The sequence below is a fragment of the Mangifera indica genome, chromosome 6, assembly GCF_011075055.1.
Source record: "Mangifera indica cultivar Alphonso chromosome 6, CATAS_Mindica_2.1, whole genome shotgun sequence".
Classification (NCBI taxonomy): domain Eukaryota; kingdom Viridiplantae; phylum Streptophyta; class Magnoliopsida; order Sapindales; family Anacardiaceae; genus Mangifera; species Mangifera indica.
This window is the reverse complement of record NC_058142.1, coordinates 5,966,655-5,988,940: the sequence shown is the minus strand read 5'-3', so window position 1 is coordinate 5,988,940 and position 22,286 is coordinate 5,966,655. Positions and strand designations below refer to the sequence as shown.

Below are 22,286 nucleotides of genomic sequence, written 5' to 3'. Positions count from 1 at the left end.
ACTATGAAAGTAACATGTGCGATTACACTTGTGCCAGCGTGTGGCTTCTTCAGTCACCTGTGGGTATTTTATTTTACAAATACAAAATTTTTAGAAATTTAAGATTTTTTTTTAATTTGGGTTTGAAATTTGAAGTTTGAACCCACCTGAATTCAAGTAATTCCAAATTATATAATTATTTTTTGTTACCCAAATTGATTATTGACAATTTGACATGATATCAAAACAAAATAACTAATTGAAAGAATAAATGGAGTTTAATTTACATTTCTCTCCACCAATGGTGCCTTAAGTAGCATCAAATTAATTACAGAAAAGATTCTTCATAAAGAGTTTTTACATTCCAAATTTCCCGTGATGAATGTGTTTGTCAATGAACACGTGATGGCTACCAGAAATTTCACATCATATAATTTCCTAAAATGTTTTTAACGGTAAACATGGCACAATGACCAATTGGTACTATAGCTAGGTACGATAATTTTGGTCCGATTTTAAGGATTTTGATCTTTTTCAATCCTAATGAAAAGAAAATTTCTCAATAGAAACTGGAAATAAGATTAAGATAGAGATAGAGATGAAAAAAGTTTCTAGAATCAGAGACAGGGATACACACGCTCTGCCCCGTCCTTGTTATTTTATATTAATATATTTATTTAAAATATTATTATAATTTTATAGTTTTAGATTATTTATATTTTTTAAATTTAAATTTTTGTTGTGCATATTAAAGTAATTAATATATTGTATTTGTAACATTTAAAATAGTATGATAGTTTTAATTTTATTTAATTTTGTTATTTAATATATTTATGTTGTGTTTAAAGGATACGAGGAAGAGATTTTTCTTTGTAAATACTGAGAGAAAAATTTTTCCCACAAGGATGAGAAAATGATGGGAAGAAGATTTTTCTTCATGGAAAGGAAACAGTAAATCATTTTTGTTCCTGTAATAGGGACGCTTGCTGGGACGAGGACAAAAACGGGGATTGTAATTCTCTCCCCACCTTCTCTATTGTCATCCCTAATTATAGTCATCAAATAGCTTATTGCAATTGATTTTGCAAGTAAGAGTTAAGTATATAGTGATTACACCTATAATCACTATACCATATGAATCAGTGTTTCACAAAGGTAACACTAGCACAATCCAAGATTTATTTTTTCGAAGGTCCTAATGCTTCATATTGGTAGGAGTCAAGAATTGGTTAAACGTTGGATTAATAATCATAACCAACACTGACATATTGGTAACAGTTAGCATAGTCAACTGTCCAATGTTTTTCTATAATTTTGTGTGGGGATTTGATGCTACTCTTATTAGCATATTTTACAAGCCTGTATAATAAAAAACTGTTTATTGTATTAATAATTTAAAAGATCATTTTTGCTATTATACACAATATCAAATCATACAAGTAGGCATATTATTGCCCTTGTTGTTTGATTTCCAAACTGTAATGTTGTAGCAAAGATTTTTGAATTATAGATCGAACCACATAAAAAATCTCATTGAGTTCATATATTCATACACTAAATTTTGTTATTATTTAGTAAACTTCTTGTTGATGTTAATTTCATTAGCAACATTTGTAAATAAAATAATTGTATCAATTATATAATCTTAATTTGATAAAGGATGATAGCTCTTATCAATAGATGCAAAATAAAAAAGAAAAATAATATCGTAAATATTGAGTGATTGCCAAGTAGAGTTTTTTTTTTTGGTTGTCTTTAAGTTATGAGATTTTTACCCTATCTTAAATTGATTTGTAGATAAATAATATATTTAATTAGTAATTGGATACATTTCTTTGGTTTAGCTAAGAAAAAAGTTGTGTAATATAACAATTAATGAAAAAATAAAAATAAAAAGCAATTCAATATGGCATTCCAAACATGCCGACACGGCTCTTCGTACTTTGTCACAATGAGAAGAAAAATGGAAAAATTCTGAAAAACGAGCTTATGTGAAATGTCAACAACAATAGTAATCAAAACTAAGAATGAAAATTAGACTTGTGCAATGCAGATTACAAAGGGAGCCAAAACATGTTCACGAGGAGCCCATGCAGCCTGACGGATTGAGACCCGTCAAAGTTTTTTCTTCGGTGAGTAACGCGCGTCAAAGTTTTTTCTTCGGTAAGTAAGACACGTCGAAGTCTGCCAAAAGAGGATTGTCGCTTTCATACGGCCAAACGGCTAATGCCCCGCCTAAGCTTGGGTGAAGTTACAAACTTGGGTATATTAAAGTTTATTATTAGAGTTAATGGTAAAAATATTTAAATAATTAAAATTTTGTTTTTTTTAATAATTTAAAAACTTAACCAATTCTTTTTATTAAAAATTTAAAAAGTGATTATTTTTTTTAAGTTTTTTAATTTATCAGAGATAATAAATTTTGTTGTTTTTGGTGCATTCTCTTTTTTTTTTTTTTTTACTTCTCTATTCTTAGTCGATATCTCTCTCTTTCTCTTATGAATATGATAAACTATTTTTATCTCAAACAAAATTTGTTGGAGAGACGAATACATTTCTAGATCTATGATATATTTTTTTTTTTTTTTGAAAGATGCATGTACAACTTGCAAGAAACAGACTATGATACCACATAACATGAAGTTAAGGAGGAGTTTGGTTTGGGTAATGTTTGATTACTAAAATAGAAAGATTATCTTGAAGATAGATTACTTAAAAGATTATTGGGTATAAATGATTACTATGTTTGATAAAATTTGATAGGTATAAATAATTATTGTGTTTGGTTAAAGGTAATAAAAGATTACTAGTAAAATATTTTACTTAAATGCCCTTGAATGTAATTATTTTTAAATATTTTTTATATTATTTGTCATATTAATTAAAAATAAATTTATTTTTATCTCAAAAAATTAATAAATAATAATTTTTCTATGATAAACTCAAGATTATCCCAATAATCTTTAAATACCTAAGGTGAAGGTGATAATCAGATTACCACTTATATTACCTGCCACATCAGCATTGGTAATAGAAAATTACTGTAATCTTTTATTACTGACAAATCAAACAAGAGAATAAAAAATAAAATACCAAAGTAATCTTAAAAACCTTTAACCAAACGCACTCTAAGGGGCGTGACATGACGCAACCTTCCTTAAGTTGACAGCGCGATTGCCAACATGCAATCTTCCCCACGGAACTGACATCGGCCGAGTCCCAACAAGAGCCCAGCTCAACAACAACCCCATAAATTCTTTTGGTCTGGTTCACAATTTATTGATATATTAATAAATTTCTAATTTAAATTTAAGTTTCTTCTACTCATTTAGTTAATTCATGGAAGACCATTGGCAAGGTTATAATTTTGAATTTTGGATCAACACTGATACAATCGAACACAAACAAAAGAAAATATGAAAATCACATAATAAAATTAGTAAAATATTAAAAGAAATTTTTTCAATTTAATTTTTTATTATATTTATAAAACTTTCTAATAAATTTTTGCTTCTCTTAATTGATTGAGGGAAAATTTTGAATCTCTTTAATAAAAAATGGGACAACCATAAACTCAAATGTCCCAAGTTATTGTCGTAGGATAAAAACAAGTTAATTGATGCAACCAAGGCATAATTGACCTGCAGTTATTATAGAAAATATCAAACATCTGACTAACGTTCTTGTCCTTGTGTAGCTGGAGGTACTAAAAAGTCTGTCCATCATCAAGCTAGATTCTATGTTTCTATGAACTTTAATGATCTTCTAGAGTCCTAATTAATGGGTTAAGAATGCTTAGATGAAAAGACTAAGAACGTCAGGAAGAAAAGAATACAAAAGAAGAAAGAGTTGGAGTAAAGAAGAATCCAAGAATATGGTCTACCCACTTGTATATAAGTGAAGATTGGATTAAGTAATATCTATATATCTAGTTCCTTGCCACTTTGGAGGCAGTGACAATCTCATCTAGAATGATAGTGGGGTTTTATTGGGTCAGTTTTGATACAATCTAATGTGCTTAAAGTTTGGATCATGCTTAGGTCTGTTATTAATATGTTAAGACTTACAGCACAGCCAAAGACCCATGGTCTTCCCTTTGCAGGTCCTTAGCAGGTCGACCCACAAAATTATATATATTTGATTTTTTGTCTTTGTAATTTTTTTTATTTGCTAACTTGTCAACCTGCGGACTTTGCCCAAAAGCTCCCAATACAACCTACAATTTTATGGGCTATGCTAAAAATATGGGCTTGGACTGGACCAAGTGCCTAGGCCGGCCTGACCCCCTACCTTGTCCAATTTCATCCTTAAAGTTAAGTGCACAACTGCAGATTCTGGAAATTGATCCTTTAAAAGGTTAAAAATAACTGGTGGACCACCATGGGAAAGCTAAACTACTACGCTAACTTCAAGGACTCTCACATGGGCATGTGCAGCGAAAGCAATAATATTTCAGCAAACTCTTCCAGGCTGTTGATTGCTTAAGGCCCCTATGAATTTCTTGGGCTCATAAAAGGGCCTTCTTCTTCTCTTTTAGGCCCAACAAGAATTGTTACACTTATGCAAACATTGCTGTGGATTAGGAAATGTTTCATTGGCATTTGTGCATAATTTTTGTGTATAATCTTATAATTAAATAGTTAAAAATAAAAGATAAACTAGAATCTTATCATATGATAATACATCAATATTTATACACAAAAAATTAAGAACATAGTTTTATTGTTAAATTAAATGCACGGATCTTGTGGCACTTACCAATGAACCTCTATCGATTAGTCTCATCAAAAAATATTTGAATTCATATTCTATTATACATGAAATCTTTTTTTTTGTCATTAGGTTACATCCTCTTTTAAACCTATCTTACCACTACTATCACCAAGTCAAGAAATGACTTGGCCTTTATATTTATCAATCAATATTCTAAACAGAATAATATTATATACATAATTTTTGTATATAATTTTATATATAAATAATAATATGTTATTATATGATTGGATACTATTTTATCATTGATTTTCAACTATCTAATTATATAATGATACATCATTATTTATATACAAAAGTTATACATCTTGAAAGTACAAATTATAGAGAAGGGAGTTGGTTAGAAAGAGCAAGATTTGTAGAGGACAAGATTTGATCATTCAAATTAGATTGTCTTCCGATGATTGTGTTTTGTATAAATTGTTACATTTTGAATCTCCCTCGTCTCTTCAAAGCTAGATCCGAGGAGAGAAAAGCAAAAGAAATGGTAAAAATTATAAAAGAGTCAAGCCGATTTTTTAGATTGAACAAGTTTAATTTAAGTCAAATCTTAATACCCAGATGGATAGTTAATAAGCTTGATCAATCGACAATCCTTCTTAAGCAAGTCCTATGGGATTTCTCCGGAAAGAATCACATTAAAACGCATCAAAAGGACCAAAAAAAAAAAAAAGTTGTTTAAGTGTAGAATTATTCATAAAGTACTAGTTGCTATCTTCTTTTTGACTTTATTCAGGATTTGTTGGTGCCAGTCTAGCCGATTAAGCCTTTAATCATCAATTCATCGCCTAGCTGTCAACTTTCTCGCTGCATATTTTTTTGTTCCGTAATAATTAAAGTGGTTAATTTTTTGCTATCCCTGCTACCGTCCAACTGACGAGAGTATTGGAAGATAAGACGTGGGTTGAATTAATTAACTGAATTTGCAGTGTTAATCGGAGAATCCCACTAAATTGCCACCACAAAAGACAATAATAATAAACAAGAAATTCAAGTGTATGATTGTCGTTTGGTGGTATTTGATAAACAGAGGCGAAAGGACTATTTCAACCGAAAGTTTTGATATATTTTCAAAATTATATTTATAAAATTTTAAAAATTCAAAGATCCATCATAAATTAATTATTATTAAAATTTTTTATTAAAAAAATAAAATCATCATTTTATAAATAGTATTAAAAAATATAAAATTCATTATATTTTCTCGTAAGTTTTAAAAATTAACAATTTCACTTATATATAAAATTTTTTAATTTTAAAAAATTATTTTTTTCTCTCAAATATAAAAGTTTTTTCTTCTTCTTTCTGACCACAATCTTTGACACCGATAACCTACTTTCTCAACCCTAAACATTGGGTAACAACAAAGAAATATGAAGATCTATTTTTTGCCAACAAATGGTAACGAGGAGATGATCTCTTCATTGCTGGCTCTTCGTCTCCCATCATTGCCAAAGTTTAGTGGGTGGGTGCATTGTCGTTGGTGGCCGGAGAGAGGAAGAAATTAAACTTTAAATTTGGGAAAAAAAATATTACTTTCAAAAATTAAAAAAACTTTCAGTAAAAGTAAAATTATTAGTTTTTAAATTTGAAAAAAAAACTTAATAAATTTTATATTTTTTAATATTATCAATAAAATAATAATTTTATATTTATTTTGAACCAAAAAAAAAATTTAATAACAATTAACTTAAAGACAAAATTTTAAGTCTTTCAAGTCTTATAATAGGTTCTAAAATTTGTGGGATACAGTCCTTTGGCCATAGAGTCTGACTATTAACAGAATTGCTATCAGAGTTAGTGGTTACGGCTGCCATAAGTGACCACTGAATTTCTTTTTGCTTTTGCCATTGGAGCAACTCGCCAGGACTTTGATTCTTCCCTAAACAAACAGAAAAAGAAATTCAGAAAGACACAGTGCATTTAAAAATGATGGAAAAAACAAAAGTAAAAACAAATTCTTAACTGAAGCAATGATTCCTGTCGAAAAATAATTAAAACGTTCTTGAAGTATTTTGGGCATCCTGACTGAGCTCTAACTAGAACAAATTTTTTTAATTTGATGGAAATGTTTGGCTACACTCTCAGGCATTCCATAACGGTAATCAAACTGAGTGGAGAGTACGGAATTGACAGGGAAAAAATGATTTAATACACTTATTTTAATGGTCTAGATATGATAGTTAATTTGTATATTATATTATATATTAAAATTTTAATTTTATATATTATATTTTATATCATATTATATAATATATTTTTTAAAAATAAAATAATAAAAAAATTCTAAAAATTAAATTAAATTATTTTAAATATTTTTTATTTTGTTTTCCACTTCTATTTAATATCATCAATATTTTTAAAATATAAATTAACGATTAAAATAATATTATTAAATTGTTACTAGTTTAGTGAAAAAAAATTATAGATTAAAAATTATAATTAAATTTCATTGTATAAAATAAATGATGCAATAAAAAATTAAAAAAAATATAATTATATATTAAATATTCAATTACAATAAAAAAATATCATTTTTGATTTAGAAAAGAAATTAAATTCAGTTGAATGAGTCGGTTTTGAGTTACATCCGAATTAAGTTAGTTTAGTCTCAAAAGTTAACTCAATTCAATTTAGTTCGGTTTGAATATTTAATATATATTATTTTTTATTTATATCATATCATATGATATATATTGCGTATCGTATGAAACTGATGATTATAGTTATATGAGTAATTACTAGATTTAGTAATTTATCTTATTAGTATGATGGATCAAAATGGTTTAACACAAATAAAGTTTTATTATTTAAAAAAAAAAAGAAAAATTGTTTAATAATTTGGAGTGGATGTCTCTCTTCCAATGTACTTATCTTTACTTTAATTGCAACCAGCTCAATTCACGCATCATTTCTTCATTTTCTATTGCTAAAACTTTGGAAATTTTTTATCATAAATTTTGATGCCTACGACATTACTTTACACTTCACGAATCTAAATCACATTTTATTTTTTTGTTCATTTCCATCACATAAAGACATTTGACTAATTTTCATATATTCCTAACTTATGTGATTGTATGTCTTTCATATAATAATATACTGACCAAAAGACTTATTCCCACCCAGGGGTTGATGTATTTTGAAACTCTCACTTATAAAATTTAAAAAATATAAATATTTATTATTTTGTTAAAATTTATTAATAGAATTAAAAGTAAAAGTGTCATTTAATTAGAATATTAAAAAAAATAAAATTTTATTATATTTTTTTTTCTTAATTTAAAAATAAAAAATTTCCTCCACGTAAGATTTAAAAAGTAATAATTTTCTCCCTTTAATTTGATTTTTTTCTAATGATCACTTTTCAATGACCACTTTAAGAAGGTCATCGGCTAATTTTCCTACCACCTCCCTCCCAGGTGGTTTTTTAACGTAAAAACTATCCAAAATTTCATTAAAATGATCAAACGATATCATATAGATTTATGTAACATTACATATATCTATGCATTGTCTGGTCTGCACACAGATCTATGTAACGTTGCATACATTTGTATAACATCGTTTAATTATTTTAATTAAATTTTAGATTTTTTAAACCTTATAAATATAATTTTGAAAGTATTTCAAAACTTGGGAGGGAATAATTCCTTTAGCCTTCTTTTTTTTTTCAGCTCTTCATTCGAGAAGTGTTTGCTTTCCATGTTTACATTAACTCCGCCCAAATGATCCTTGTCTCCACTGCCTTTCCGTTCATCACTCTAGTTTTGCACGTTTGTTAAGTGAATTTCCTTTCCTTGTAAGAAAAAAATTTTCCTTCAGATTCCTCCATTTTTTGCAGGGGAATCTCTTCGGCTCAAGATCCGCTTCAATTATGAGAAACATCAAGGGCCCACATTGCATCACCCGCTGAGCTGCAAAGGACACAATGACTCACACCTTTCGCTTTTTATGTTTCAATTTAACGCTTTTAGTCCTCCTTTTGTCTCGTATATTCATGGGAAAAAGTTTCAATTCTTTTGATTTCCTTGAACAAATTATGTACATTTACTAACTTTATGGCCCAAGAGTCACATGTGAATTGCCGTTAATGCCCTAGCCTTTCACAAGAATGAATATATTCTAAATTTTTAGTACAAGCCAATATAGTCTAGACGCTTTCCCACCGTATTTTGTACCTTAAATTACATTATCACAGTGGCCCACCAAAACGACACAGTACTATCTATGGGCTGTTTTGTCTCCACATGCTGAAGTTGAGCAAAATACTTTGTTTACTCAAATATTACGTCTGGTTGAAATTTCCAATTAAGAATATAAAATATTAATAAAAACAAATAAATAAATAAAAGGAAACGCGCGTGCTGCTGTGGTATGACAAAAAGTTAAAAAGCGTAACTCCACTTCTTTCTTTAAGCGTTCAGAATTCAGAACGGGGCGGACGTTTTATTTATTTTTTTATTTATTACTGTTGAGTAAAAATCATGAAGTAGACGTTTTTACTTTTCATTTATTACTGCTGCGTAAAAGTCATGACGTACGGTACAGATTAGGCATTTTTTTCCAACTAATGAAACGTTCCTGTCGGAGGGTATTTGGTCCTCGGATCGGATCCACGACAAATCATAACATCCAAAAACTTGCAGGACTGTATTAGAATTGACAGATTCTGAAAAGAGCGGTATCTACAGTTGCTTTTTGACCTTTAGAGACTCTGGGACCCACCAGAAACAGTATCTTTTTGTGAGTATAGTTTCTCATTCTCTCCGTTCAGTGTGATTGTTTGAGGAACGGAACAGCTCGGAGACGAGGTGGGGGCGTTAGCTGACGTCACAAATATTAATACTCTGTACTTGATTTTGTGACCTATATTCTAGTTAAATTTGAAAGGTTGGAGATGATTTGTAACGTTAGGATAAACTTTTAGTACAAGAATGAATTTTCAACAACCACTAGTGAAAAAAAAAAATACGAAGAAGTAAAAGTAGGCTAGAAATCGGGTGGGTGGGTCATTTGTAGATTCGGTTAAAATAAGTACAAATATAATGATTTAAAATATTCAACGTAGAAAGAGAAATTTATCTCAAAATATAATTTTTTTTTATAAATTTAAAAGATTTTAATGTTAAATATGAAATAAATATTTATAACAATAGTTTAATATTAAAATTTTAACATAATAAATTTTTAAATTATAGAATGACTTTGAGTTTATCTTCTATTAAGAGAAGAGAAAATATGTTAAATCTATATTGGTCGTGTTATAAGTTTAATTTTAAAAAAAAATGATAAGTAAAAAAGAAATCATAGGTGTCTCGTGAAAATTTCAGGCATACCCAATTGGTTCGCAAAAATCAATTACTTATGAATACATATCTAAAATAAATACGGCTCTAAAAATATAAAACTCATACATATTTTTCAATGAATTATCTATAAGTCTCGTGGATAATCCATCTATTTTATTGTATCTAGGCAAAAATAGAAATAACCTGCTTATTTCAATAATAAACTTGTAATATAACAATAAATTAGATGTACCCGTATGTTAATAGAAACCAAAGAGGTCGGGGAGGTTGGAAATTAGTCAGATCTTAAGTTAAAAATGTGAACCCATTCAATATATATATCATATACTTTCCATGTTGTATTTTTTCTTCTGTAAATAAACTATAGTTCGTGTTCTAATTTCTTATTATAAATCACTTAATTATTAAACATATGGTGACAAACGAAGCAATAATTGTGGCAATGATTGCGCTACCTAGCATTGCTGTTCGAGTATGAAGACTAATAACATATGCTCCTATTTTGCCACATATTTAAGCAAAAATAAAAAACATTGCCACCGATGGCTTCGGTGGCCAAGAGATTTGACTTTAAAATAAAAAATTTGGGTTTAAGTTTTTTTTATTTTATAATATATCATAATTATATTCTTATTTGATTTGATCTAATAATTGTTAATTCAATCATTAGATTAAAATTTTATTTATTCAATATTATTAGTAGTTATATAACTGATCATTATTTGATTGAATTAGTGATTGTGAGATTAATTATTAGATTTAAAATTTTACTTATATATTAAGGGCTTATTTGCTTGATATTATTGATAGTTATAAGATTAGTTATTAAACTTGAGATTTTATTTGTTTAATATGATTTATAATTATAAAATTAATTATTATATTCAAAATTTTATCTATTTGATATAATTGATTTAATCTCTTGAATTCTTATATTCAAGAGTCTCAAACAAAATTTAAAAATAATTTTTAAATTAATTTAAAGGTTCATTATTTTCAATTATATATAAAGTGACTTATTTTATAATATTTATTGTCATTATTATAATTGTAATATTTTTATAATATATCTATTTTAAAAATTATTAATCATAATTATTATGATTGAAATAAACACAAATAAGTGCGTATACTACAGAAATTGATGGAAGATTTTGGCGTAGAAATGTGACCGTTGGTTATTCCATTTCCATACAAGGAATAAGAAGAGACAGGGTGTACAAAGAGGTACGCGTGGCAAGTACCCGTAAGACAGGCTGGAGATAGGATAGGACCCACTTCCACTCCAAAGATCAAAAGCAAGTTCAGGTAGTGATGGTGACGTAACCCATAGGCTGTGGGGCCGAGGTTAGAATTTTGGTCCCGACCACGAACGACCGCCTAGTCTCATGCCTCTCTTGACGGTCCGTTACGTTTTGATGGCTGAATTCCAGTTTCCCCCTCGAATTTTGATAAAATACTATGATACCCTTCAAATTTGGAAAGCTCACATTTTTTCTACTTTTTAAATTTAATGATAAAATATAGGGAAAAGGATAATTTTTTATCCAAATTTTATTTCAAATTCAAAATCATACTCACGATAAATGAAAAATCTAAATACTTACCTATAAACTAACTGTCGTCCAAATTTTTAATTAAAAATAAAGGTAAAATCGTTATTTTCTCATAAATCTTAAAACTTAAAAAACTTATATTATTTTCCCCTTTAGTTGAGAAAATTCACATTTATCCCTATGATTAAACTTTGAAAAATTCGTTTTTGCCCTTTTCAAATTTCATCTCTAGTAGCTTAGGGAATCGGTTGACCATTGGAAAGAAGCGAAGGCCTTCTTCGACTATGGATGGCGAAATGTCATCTAGATCAGAAAGAAGAGATGAATCGTTGTCCTTCGTCGTTGCTTCTATATGGTTGTCCTTTGTCATCCTTCATGGCTTGATTTGGAAAACGGGTGGAGAGCGTTAGTTGTCGGTCGAAATGATAGTGGTCGGATAAGGAAACAAACCCTAAAGGTAAAATCTAAACTTTTTAAACTTTGAGAATAAGTTGAAGTGTTAGCTTTTAAAACTTAGAGGGGAAATGTATAAATTTTAAGGTTTTAGGATTATTGAGTAAAATAATAATTTTACCTCTGCTTCTAATTACAAATTTAGATGATAGTTAGTCTATGAGTGGGTGTTTAGATTTTTTATCTGTCATGAGTATAATTTGAGATTAAGCTAAAATTTGAGTAGAAAATAGTCTTTTTCCCTAAAATCTATTAAATTTATTGAATCTAAATAACATTGTATTCTACATAATTTTTATCAACACTTTATATAACTTTTTGGTGTCGCCATCATTATTTATCGAGAACTTAATTTGGATATGTGAGATCTCACTTGGATTTGATGTTTCTTGTTCGAATCTAAAAGTAATCGACTTCAGTTTGGTTAAACCTTATTACCTAAATCATAATTTTTCTTCTAACTATGGATTGTATAAAGTGTTACTACATGCCATTTTCATCAAAATATCGACAACATTCACCAATACCTTCTAACTTTTTTCAATAGCTTTTTCAACTTTTTCAACCACCACCACTATGTGGTGAGAGTTCTATGCCACTAACCTCCATCTCCATGTCTCTTCATTATCGCCTCAAACATCTATCATTCCACTCCCCTATGTTACTATCACAACACCACAACATTGCCTTTTGCATGACTACATCTTGCACTACCTTTTGACAAATGCCTCATACACCAATTTGTGACATATGCCATATGTGTTGCTTACCTCCACTTAAAGATGACAATTTGAACCCGACTTTAGGGGCTCCGACCCTCCCCGACCCTAACGAGGAGGAGATTCCCCGATAAAAATGGGGAAAGGGGTGGGGATGGGGATGAAAAAAATCTCCGTAATCGGGGACGGGGATACATATGTCCCCGCCCCGCCCCTCCCCCCCCTCCCCTCCCCGGCCCGACCCATCCCCTCCCCACCCCACCCCACCCCACCCCTTCCCTTAAATCTAATATATTAATATAATAATTTCTAAACTATTAAGTTTTAGAAATTTTTACATTATGATTTATTAAAACTAAAACTTTAATTTTACTAATTTTTGAATTATCAATTATCAGTTTTTACTAATTTCTGAAATATTAATCTAATATATTAAAAAAATCCCAGAATCTCATTATCATAAAATGCAAATGCACCAAATTAATTTTATTTCAACTTCAAAACTTAGTCAATCCATCAGGTTTTACACAAAAAAAAAAAAACAAATTATAAACTTGATAAAATCAATTGAAGTGAATGAAAAGTGTTAAATTTAATGTTATTATAAAATTACCCTAAATCACATACATGAAGAGCTACTAATGAAGAGATTGATTATTGCATATTGTTAGATTTTATGAAAACTTTGTATTTGAACTAAAATAATAATAAATATTTTGTAGCTCTTATAACAAGTGATATTTTGGGAGAATATGATTTATTTTATTTATTAAAATACATAAAGGAATTAAAATTTATATTTATGGGTATGGGGAGGGGATTTTTCCCCCCGGGGATGAGGAGGGGATTTTCCTTTGCGGGGAGGGGACGGGGATTCTTTTTTATCCCCATAACGGGGACGAGGCGGGGATGGGGATTGATATCCCCTACGGGGACGGGGACGGGGATTGATATCCCCTCCCCGCCCCTCCCCATTGCCATCCCTACCTCCACTGATGTTGATCCATTTATCAATGTTTTGATTTTTTTTTATACATTAGTTAAAACAATATTATTTTAATTGATTCAAATTAAATTTTTATAGGTTTATGAGTCAAATACATTTAGATTCATGTGACATCATTCGACTAAGCGGTGTGTTGACTGGCTCACAGCTCTATTGCACGGATCTATGTAATTTGTCACATAAATTCATGTGACAAATCCAATCATTTTAATTAGATTTTTAGTGATTTTCACATTGAGGATCCACTGAGAAGGGGGAGGAGGTGTTGGTGATGGTTTGATGACACGCCAAAGTAGATCATTAAAAGAGATAATACATTTTTTAGAGTATAAGTGTAATATTTTAAATTTTGAGGGTGCGATTAATAACTCTAAAATATGAAAATCTTGTGTAATGGAGGTGAAAAAATAATTTTTTAAAATTAAGTTATAAAAAAATTATTAATTTTTAAAATTAAAATAGAAAAAATATAATTTTTTATTTTTTTAAATAAAATTTATAAATAATAACATCATCTTGATAATAATAATACAATATAAAAATAATTAAAAATTTAGATTTTCGAAATTTAATGCGGGGGAATTTAGGGCTACAAAAAACGTTGGGTAGGAAAAGTCTTTTGGCCAAATAATTGTTGCACTAAGATACTGTGTTCATCAATAATCTCAGGGTTATACTTAAATTAAGAAAATTACATCTATAGCATGCACTATTAAAGGAATCTGGACTTTTGAATCAACCATCTTCCAGAATAGAAAATTATGTGTAGACTTTATTTAAAATTTTCCAAAACTTGAAAGAAAATTAAATAAAGCATTAGAAAAAGTTAATTAACGGTGCATTTAAAACCGATTAATCTCTAATTAAATTAAATTAGTAATTTGACACCAAAAAACACACCCATGCCTGCTAAATATTGCAGCTTCATTATATTATTCTGCAGTACAATCTTCCAAATAAACAGGCTATCTGATAACAATAATACAGCAAGGGCATAATAGTCAATTAACAAAAGTATTTTACTCATTCACACCGTAGCCAGGGTCTTTTAGTCCATGCGGAAAAAGCTGCTTATTCTTAATTTTTTCTCTTCTTTAATTAATAATAAAATTTTAATAAAACAGAAATTTGAAAATATAAAAACTAGTGACACAAAGAACAGAAGACAATAGAAGGGAAGAAGAAACACAGAGAAATTCAATTTTTCAAAACATTTACAGAAAAATCTTCTCTTCCTATCGTCACTAATCGTCTTGGAACCCTAGCTACGGCGTCGTTTGTTTGCCTTCTTAACTCCATTTCCGGCAACTTTGAGTGAAATAGAATAAAATCACCGTTGTATCCCTTCCCCGCCGGAGATTTATGAGAAATGGCCAATGAACCGCCGCGAGAGCGAAACTTCGCATTCAAATTTGCTAGGGTTTCAAGTCCGACATAGACGAGAGTATTGATTTTTTATTTTTATTTTGGTTTTGATATTCCTATTTTGTTTTTATCAAGTATCTTGTTTGTTAAGATGGCGTCAAAAGGATTGCTGGTGCTGGAGAAACTGCGGCGAATTTTTCGGACGGTATTCTTTATGGTGGCGATGGTGGCATCGCTGATGGTATCTTCGTTGCCGGTTGTGGTGGCGGTCGGCGACGTGTTGGTGCCGTGCGTTCTTTTATCGAGCTTCACTTGTGTGAATTGTTATGGATTTAAGGAACATTTGTATAGTTATCATTTCAAGAGCTCGTTGACGGATATTCCTCTCGTTTCGATCGTCAGATCTCTTACCATTATATGTATGTCTGGATATGATCATCGTCATCATTAATTAAACGATCAGTTTAATTTTCTTTCCTTTTTATTTGATGTTCATCTCTTTGTCTTTGATTTGAAATTTTTTTTCTGACTTCATGTTTCTCTGCCGATAAATTGGAGGAAAAATTTAGAATTTGAGTTTTCTGCAAGGAAATAATGTTTTAGTTAAAGTGAGTTTAAGCTATAGTTATACTTAATTGGGCTTTTATCAGATTTACATTTTACTTAGACATGTGTTTTTGACGTTATGTTTGGTTGCTGAGAAAGTGTAGGAAGGTCGGAAAATGAAAATTTTTTGAAATTAATTTATTTTTCTCCGTTTATTTTTCCTGGAAATAGAAAATGAATTTACTAAAAAGTTTCGATATCTATGACGATTCTTCATTTTTTAAATATGTATTAAGATTTCGAACTTTATGTTTAATTGATGAGAAAGCCTGGATGTAGAAAAGAAAATTTGCTGAGAAAAATGAAGGAATAATTTATCACCTAGCTGGCTCACTTGAGTGAAGTCATCATTTTCAATTTTCTTTATGGGTGTCAGGAAATGATAATTGTAAAAATAAAGTAATTTTCATGAGTGCAGTTAAGATGAGTTTTAGTTTTTGATTTCCAAAAACTAAAAAAACTTAGAGCATGCGGTTACCTTACTTATTCGCTTCTCCCTTTTTTAAATCCACTATGAAATCAGTTAAGATGCAAATTAGAAGTATATTGTATTGTTAATTGATTATATACAGACGATCTATTTGGTTATTGATGGTTTTGTTATCACAGGTGTATATTCGATGTGTGATGCTCCGGCTCTTTCACATGGTCCTTACCTTGGAACTGTGATTCTCTGCTCTTTTGTTTCAATTCTTCTTCTCTCAGGAAAGGCTTGTCTATTTACCGTGAATTCTCAGCTTGAGGCTGAAGCTTCGTCATCCCTTTCAAGGCAAAGATTGCATTTGAAGAAGTCATGGGGAATGCCTGTCTTGTTTCTTTCGTCTGTAGTTTTTGCCCTTGGTCACACTGTTGTAGCTTACAGAACAAGTTGCAGAGCACGGAGGAAACTCCTGTTTCATCGTGTTGATCCAGAAGCAGTAAGTTTGTATTAGTTTCAAGTATTTGTTTTCCATTTCGTATGTACATGAGGAAAGTAAATTTCCCTGTGTAATCAGGTTAAATCTTCAATTTTGCAAGTAATTAGTTGTCTCGTAACCGTTGTTGGATGGTTGAAACAGTCAAGACATAAAAATCTCTCACTTTTGGTCCTTATACTCCTGATAAATTTCAGGTTCTTTCATGCAAAAATGTTTTCTCTGGCTTCCAGAAAGTTCCAAAATCTCCCACGCCGTCTGCTGGGAAAACCCCAAAGAGTGATGGTGAGATGAGGCGAAAGCCATTAGGAGCAGCTCATGATGAGGGGGAACTTCCAGTCAGATTGCTTTCTGACATTGACAGCTTATTTCTTACATGCCAAGGCCTTACTGTGCATTACAAGCTCTGCCTGCCTGGTTCACCTCTTCGTTCTTTATCATCAGCTAGCTTTCATGAATCCAATTCAAGTTGTATCACTCCACGAATGTCTCTGGGAAGGTTAAAGCTTGAAAGCCAAGTCTTTAGTGTGTTATCAAAAGTGCAATATCACCATCATCTTCACAGGAGCTACAGCAATCAATTTCACAGCTCTTCTCTTTATGCTCCATTATTGGATAGTTCTGCAACTTCTACTGTTCTTTCTGAAGATATACCAGTTCTGAGCCTAGATGATACAGCTGAGGAGGAAGAAATGAATTTGGGGTCTCTAGAGCAAGATTTGGAGGGAAATGGTCAGGTTGGTATTGTTTTAGTACATGGGTTTGGAGGAGGAGTATTTTCATGGAGGCATGTCATGGGGGTGCTTGCTAGGCAAATCGGTTGTGCAGTTGCTGCATTTGATCGGCCTGGTTGGGGATTGACGTCGAGGCCTTGTCGGAAAGATTGGGAGGAAAAGGAATTGCCTAACCCTTACAAGCTAGAAACTCAAGTAATTTTCTTTTGTGGAATTTAATGTTACTCGATTTGTTTTCTATAAGCTGTAGTGTTTCGATGGAAAGATGGAATTAAATGTCCTTTAAAAATTTTGTTCTGACAGTGTAGATAAATTAGAAGAGGGAATGGCGGGGAATAATGAAAGATAATAGGCCTCAAAGTATAGTTCTTTGCATTTAACATTGTTCTCCTTATGGATGATGGATCTAGTATCTCAGTTTATGATGTTTATGTTGGTATTTGCTAGATATCTGCAGCTTGCAGCAAAATAGCATTAGTGGCGTTTCATCCTATACTGATCTTAAATACCTGACATTTTTGTGGATACTGTGACCTGATTTCTTCCTTATTAAAGATTTTGTAGTGTTACTATTCATTATTAATTGAAATTAATCATGTAATTAATTCTGAATTTCATTCTTTTGATATTTTCAGGTTGACTTACTTCTTTCTTTCTGCTCTGAGATGGGGTTTTCTTCTGTGGTGCTTGTTGGCCATGACGATGGGGGCTTGCTTTCTTTAAAAGCTGCACAAAGAGTCCAATTATCGAATTCGTTCAATGTAAGTTATCTTGGTTTTCTTCAGCCAGCAACACAATGTCTTGCACTTGAATGAAGTTACATAGCTTAACTTAATTAATTGTATGTGCAAAATCTGATGCTAGGACAAAATGATTTGCTGTTTATATTTAACATTATGCTTGTTGAGTGAATGTTCTGGAATAATTGAGAACAAGAACTGATTTATTATATAGGTTCTAAGTATTGCTTTCGCTGTTGATGCCCATTGTATGATCTCATGCTCTTTTGTCCATTTAATTATTATCTCTCATGTCTTCTGGGGCTGTAAATGACCTTAATTTCATGCTGCTTCTTCTGCATTTGGCACAATGCAGCACATATCCATAGGTGCGCTTAGAGAGACCAAGAGGCCATTTAGTGACCATAATAAAAAGCACAAATATTCAGTGTCTTCCTTTCAAAACATGTTTGATGACGTTTGATTGTTCATTTCATCTGCTTTACAGGCTGGCATTTTGAAGCCTGGGTGATGTTAATTAATTTAACTCTTGGCTTTGGACTTGTTTGATTGGTTAAGACATCCTATAAAATATCACTTCATTTTTGCAAGATATTCAGTTTTCCCTGTGTTTTTTAAATCTAATTGTTTCACATCATTCAGGTTGCAATTCAAGGGGTGGTATTACTAAATGCCACCTTGTCGAGAGAAGTGGTTCCAGGCTTTGCTAGGATACTCATGCGCACTGCACTTGGGAAAAAGCACTTGATTCGTCCTTTACTGCGAACAGAAATTACTCAAGTGGTCAATAGGCGTGCATGGTATGATGCCACCAAGTTAACAACAGAAGTGTTAAGCCTCTACAAGGTATATTTGAAACCATTTTGCATTCAAAATTTCCGTTGAGTATTGAATTTTCCTTTTGGTGTTATCAGATCCTTGGCTCACCTTATAGGAACTCAGTCATAAGATGTCCTCAAACCCTAGCTCTTCAAGATACCCTAATCCTTTTGGTGAGGGGTTACCAACTAGTCTATGGTCCATTCACTTTACTTTCTTTCATTGATTACAAATCCCTTTTTTTTTGGGTTGGAAAAACTGGGAGGTCAAATATCTCATTTTTTCCATTTCTAATTTCATTTCATATTATCCTTTATGTCGAGAGTTTAAATGACCACAAAAAGCAGCCTTTTAAACCTTCAGTAGAGATTAATTGTCAAAGTGTACACCATCTGGCAGCATGAATAACTTCTATATGAAATTAGGTTGTTGCAATGACTATTATCTGGACTGCAGCTGATAAATGGTGTCAAACTATACAAGCTATTAATGGAAGAAGTAAGGTTGTTGTCATGAAAGTCTCATCTAGACTGCAGCCAGTAAATGATATTAAACCTTATAGAACCCAAAACTACATGATTTCAAGAATAGTATTAAATTTTGAACTGGCACTGTGCCACATTAGCATGGGCAGCAGAGCTAATCCTCTTTTTTTATTTTTTTCTAAGGCAATTATATTTTGGGGGGATTATGTGGGATTTGTCTGAAATTTTCACTTGTTTGCCCGAATTTCTTTTTGTTCATCTATGAAAATGGCTGCCAAGTACACAGGACGGCTGCCTATCCTCATTGTCCTATTGTTTTTTGGGTCATTCAATGAAAATTTTGGTGAAGAATGGAACAAAGTGAATTTTCTGCCCAGTAGCTTAAAATTTCAACATGCTAATCACTTCCTCTGTTTGCTCTTCATAAATTCAATCAGGCCCCACTTTGTGTAGAAGGTTGGGATGAAGCACTTCATGAGATAGGTAGACTGTCATACGAGACTGTCCTGTCACCCCAAACTGCAGCATCATTGCTGAAAGCAGTTGAACACTTGCCAGTCTTGGTCATTTCTGGTGCTGAAGATGCGTTGGTGTCCATTAAATCTTCTCAGGCTATGGCTTCAAAACTTGTAAATTCTGTGAGTACCTGTCTATTGTCTCCAGTTTCTACATTTATAAAATGCCAGTTACTTGACTTCACATTTTTAGCATTGAATCTTATGTTGCTGTTGTTCTTGGCTTGCAGAGGCTGGTTGCCATATCAGGATGTGGTCACCTTCCACATGAGGAATGCCCGAAGGCTTTACTTGCAGCTATAACACCTTTTATAAGCAGACTCTTAATTAAAGCAGACTCATTAAACAAAGTAGGGATACTTTAGAGTATTATTAGTAGTTTTGTATCTGTTGTAGGGCTTTTTTTCTTCCTTTTTCCTTTCTTTTTTTTTTTCTTTTTTTTTTTAAAGCAATTAACCCTAAGAGAGAAAATAATGCCATCTCTCCGATTGGGTATTTTTGATGTGTTAGTTTGGAGCCTTTGCCCAAACCCTAAATCTCCAGGGTTGTAGAGCTCATTCGCTTGTATTTTTTTTTTCCTTTTCAGCCATAGTCCGTGTATAAGTCTATCTAATGCTTCTTTGAACTAATCAAATACCAATTTCCACTTAAGGGAGTGGGGAATAGCATATATTTGTACATTTATCTAATTTAGATTGCATGCAATTGAGCATCTCCTGTAAGCTACCACTGTTGATTTATACTTTGCCCCTTTTTGTACCCGGCATGGATTTTCTATATTTATGTTGTAGTAAACTGATGATCGAGTCTGAACCTACTGTTCAGAAACTCAGATATGGCTGACTTATGAACAAGGTGGTTGCCGTCGCTGGTGGGGGATTCAATTGGTGGCTGTTTTAGTCCTTGAATGGACAATGGTATACTCTGTATGGTGACAGAATTGCAACGTTCATTTTGAACGAAGTAAATCTTTACAATGTCATATGGCTTTGGAAGTAAGTAGTCATCTAGCTTTTTCCAATCTAATCTTTTATTGAAAGTGTTAGAGTCTTCCGTGTTCATTCACATGTCAATGTGAAAACAATAACAATACAAGATTCCATTAACATTGGTTCTTAGAAAGAGGGGAATCCAACATTTGGTGGTGCTTTTTGCCAAAAATGCTATATATATATATATATAGAGAGAGAGAGAGATCATCAATGAGATGTAAAACAGGAATTAAAAGCATCTTCAATGGCTCGATCCTTCCATTACAGCTCCTTCCGCCACTCTTCCTCTACCTTTATCAGAATTTTTCTGGAATCGAGTGGAAGCTTCTTAAAGTTTGGACAGATATGCACAACCATTTCCTTCATATGCGGGAAAGGCAACGTATTCCAATTGATGCTTTTCAAATTTGGTAGATTTTTCTAATAGAAGAATTTCGAGGTTTCCGAAAATGTTTCAGATTTTAAATCATCTCTAACACTTCACTCGATTTTAAAAATTATTCAGGTTTGGGGCAAGAATCAACCATGTCAGGTCTTTTAATTTTGGCAAAAAAATTATCTTCACCACACTAAGACTGCGGAAATGAGTTTCCCGGAGAGATCGAACTTCACCTAGACCATGGATCTTCAACTCAAGGTTTTTACTTGAATTTTCATACTGTATTACTCAAGGTTTTTAATAGTCTAAATCATACTGTTGATTCAAACGGCTGGAGGCAAAAAGAGCCTCCCACAAGGGAGACGAGGCAATGCAGACCAGAGTTATATAAGCACAATTTATACAAGTAGCCACTCGTACCTTTCTCGGCCTTTTGGCATCTGTTCTCATCAGTTTAATATATGATATGTGGATCAATGATCCACACGATATTAAATATATTTTTTGAGGGGAGAATTAACAACAGTAGCTGATTCTTCAAGTGTCGCCCTTGCATTGCACCATTGCAAGGGCCCGGTGTACCCCTACCAAAACGTAGTTCTAAAATATTTTTCTATGTATACTATCCAGAATTTGAGTTTATCTTTTATGTTTTTTAATTAACAATCTTTTATTATCACTTGTCAAACCTCAGATTTAACTAAAAAATTCAGTCATTAACAATCAATAATTCTGTTATTGATGTTTTGCGTGGACCAAAAAAAGATATTTATTGGATGTGACAAAAATATAAGAGTTTTTATATGATAAAACAATTATCTTGTATAAATTTCATACTCTAGTCAAATACAAGAATATTTTAAAGAGTGTTCAGATTGTGTGGTATAAATGTTTAGTATATAAAAAGTATGATAAATTTGTTTAGACAAACCCAAAAGG

The 22,286-nt window shown here is 31.4% G+C and overlaps 1 protein-coding gene and 1 pseudogene across 1 annotated transcript; both read left to right on the top strand.

Annotated features, from left to right (window-relative positions):
* The first annotated feature begins 14,932 nt into the window (after positions 1-14,932).
* Positions 14,933-20,644, top strand: LOC123219539. The gene is made up of 7 exons (XM_044641536.1): positions 14,933-15,582; positions 16,379-16,686; positions 16,881-17,612; positions 18,053-18,178; positions 18,800-19,003; positions 19,899-20,099; positions 20,207-20,644. Exons 1-7 carry the CDS (start codon positions 15,315-15,317, stop codon positions 20,339-20,341), a joined length of 1,974 nt encoding a protein of 657 aa, XP_044497471.1. The 5' UTR covers positions 14,933-15,314; the 3' UTR covers positions 20,342-20,644.
* A 1,123-nt stretch (positions 20,645-21,767) lies between these two features.
* Positions 21,768-21,934, top strand: LOC123219834 (annotated as a pseudogene).
* Positions 21,935-22,286: the final 352 nt, after the last annotated feature.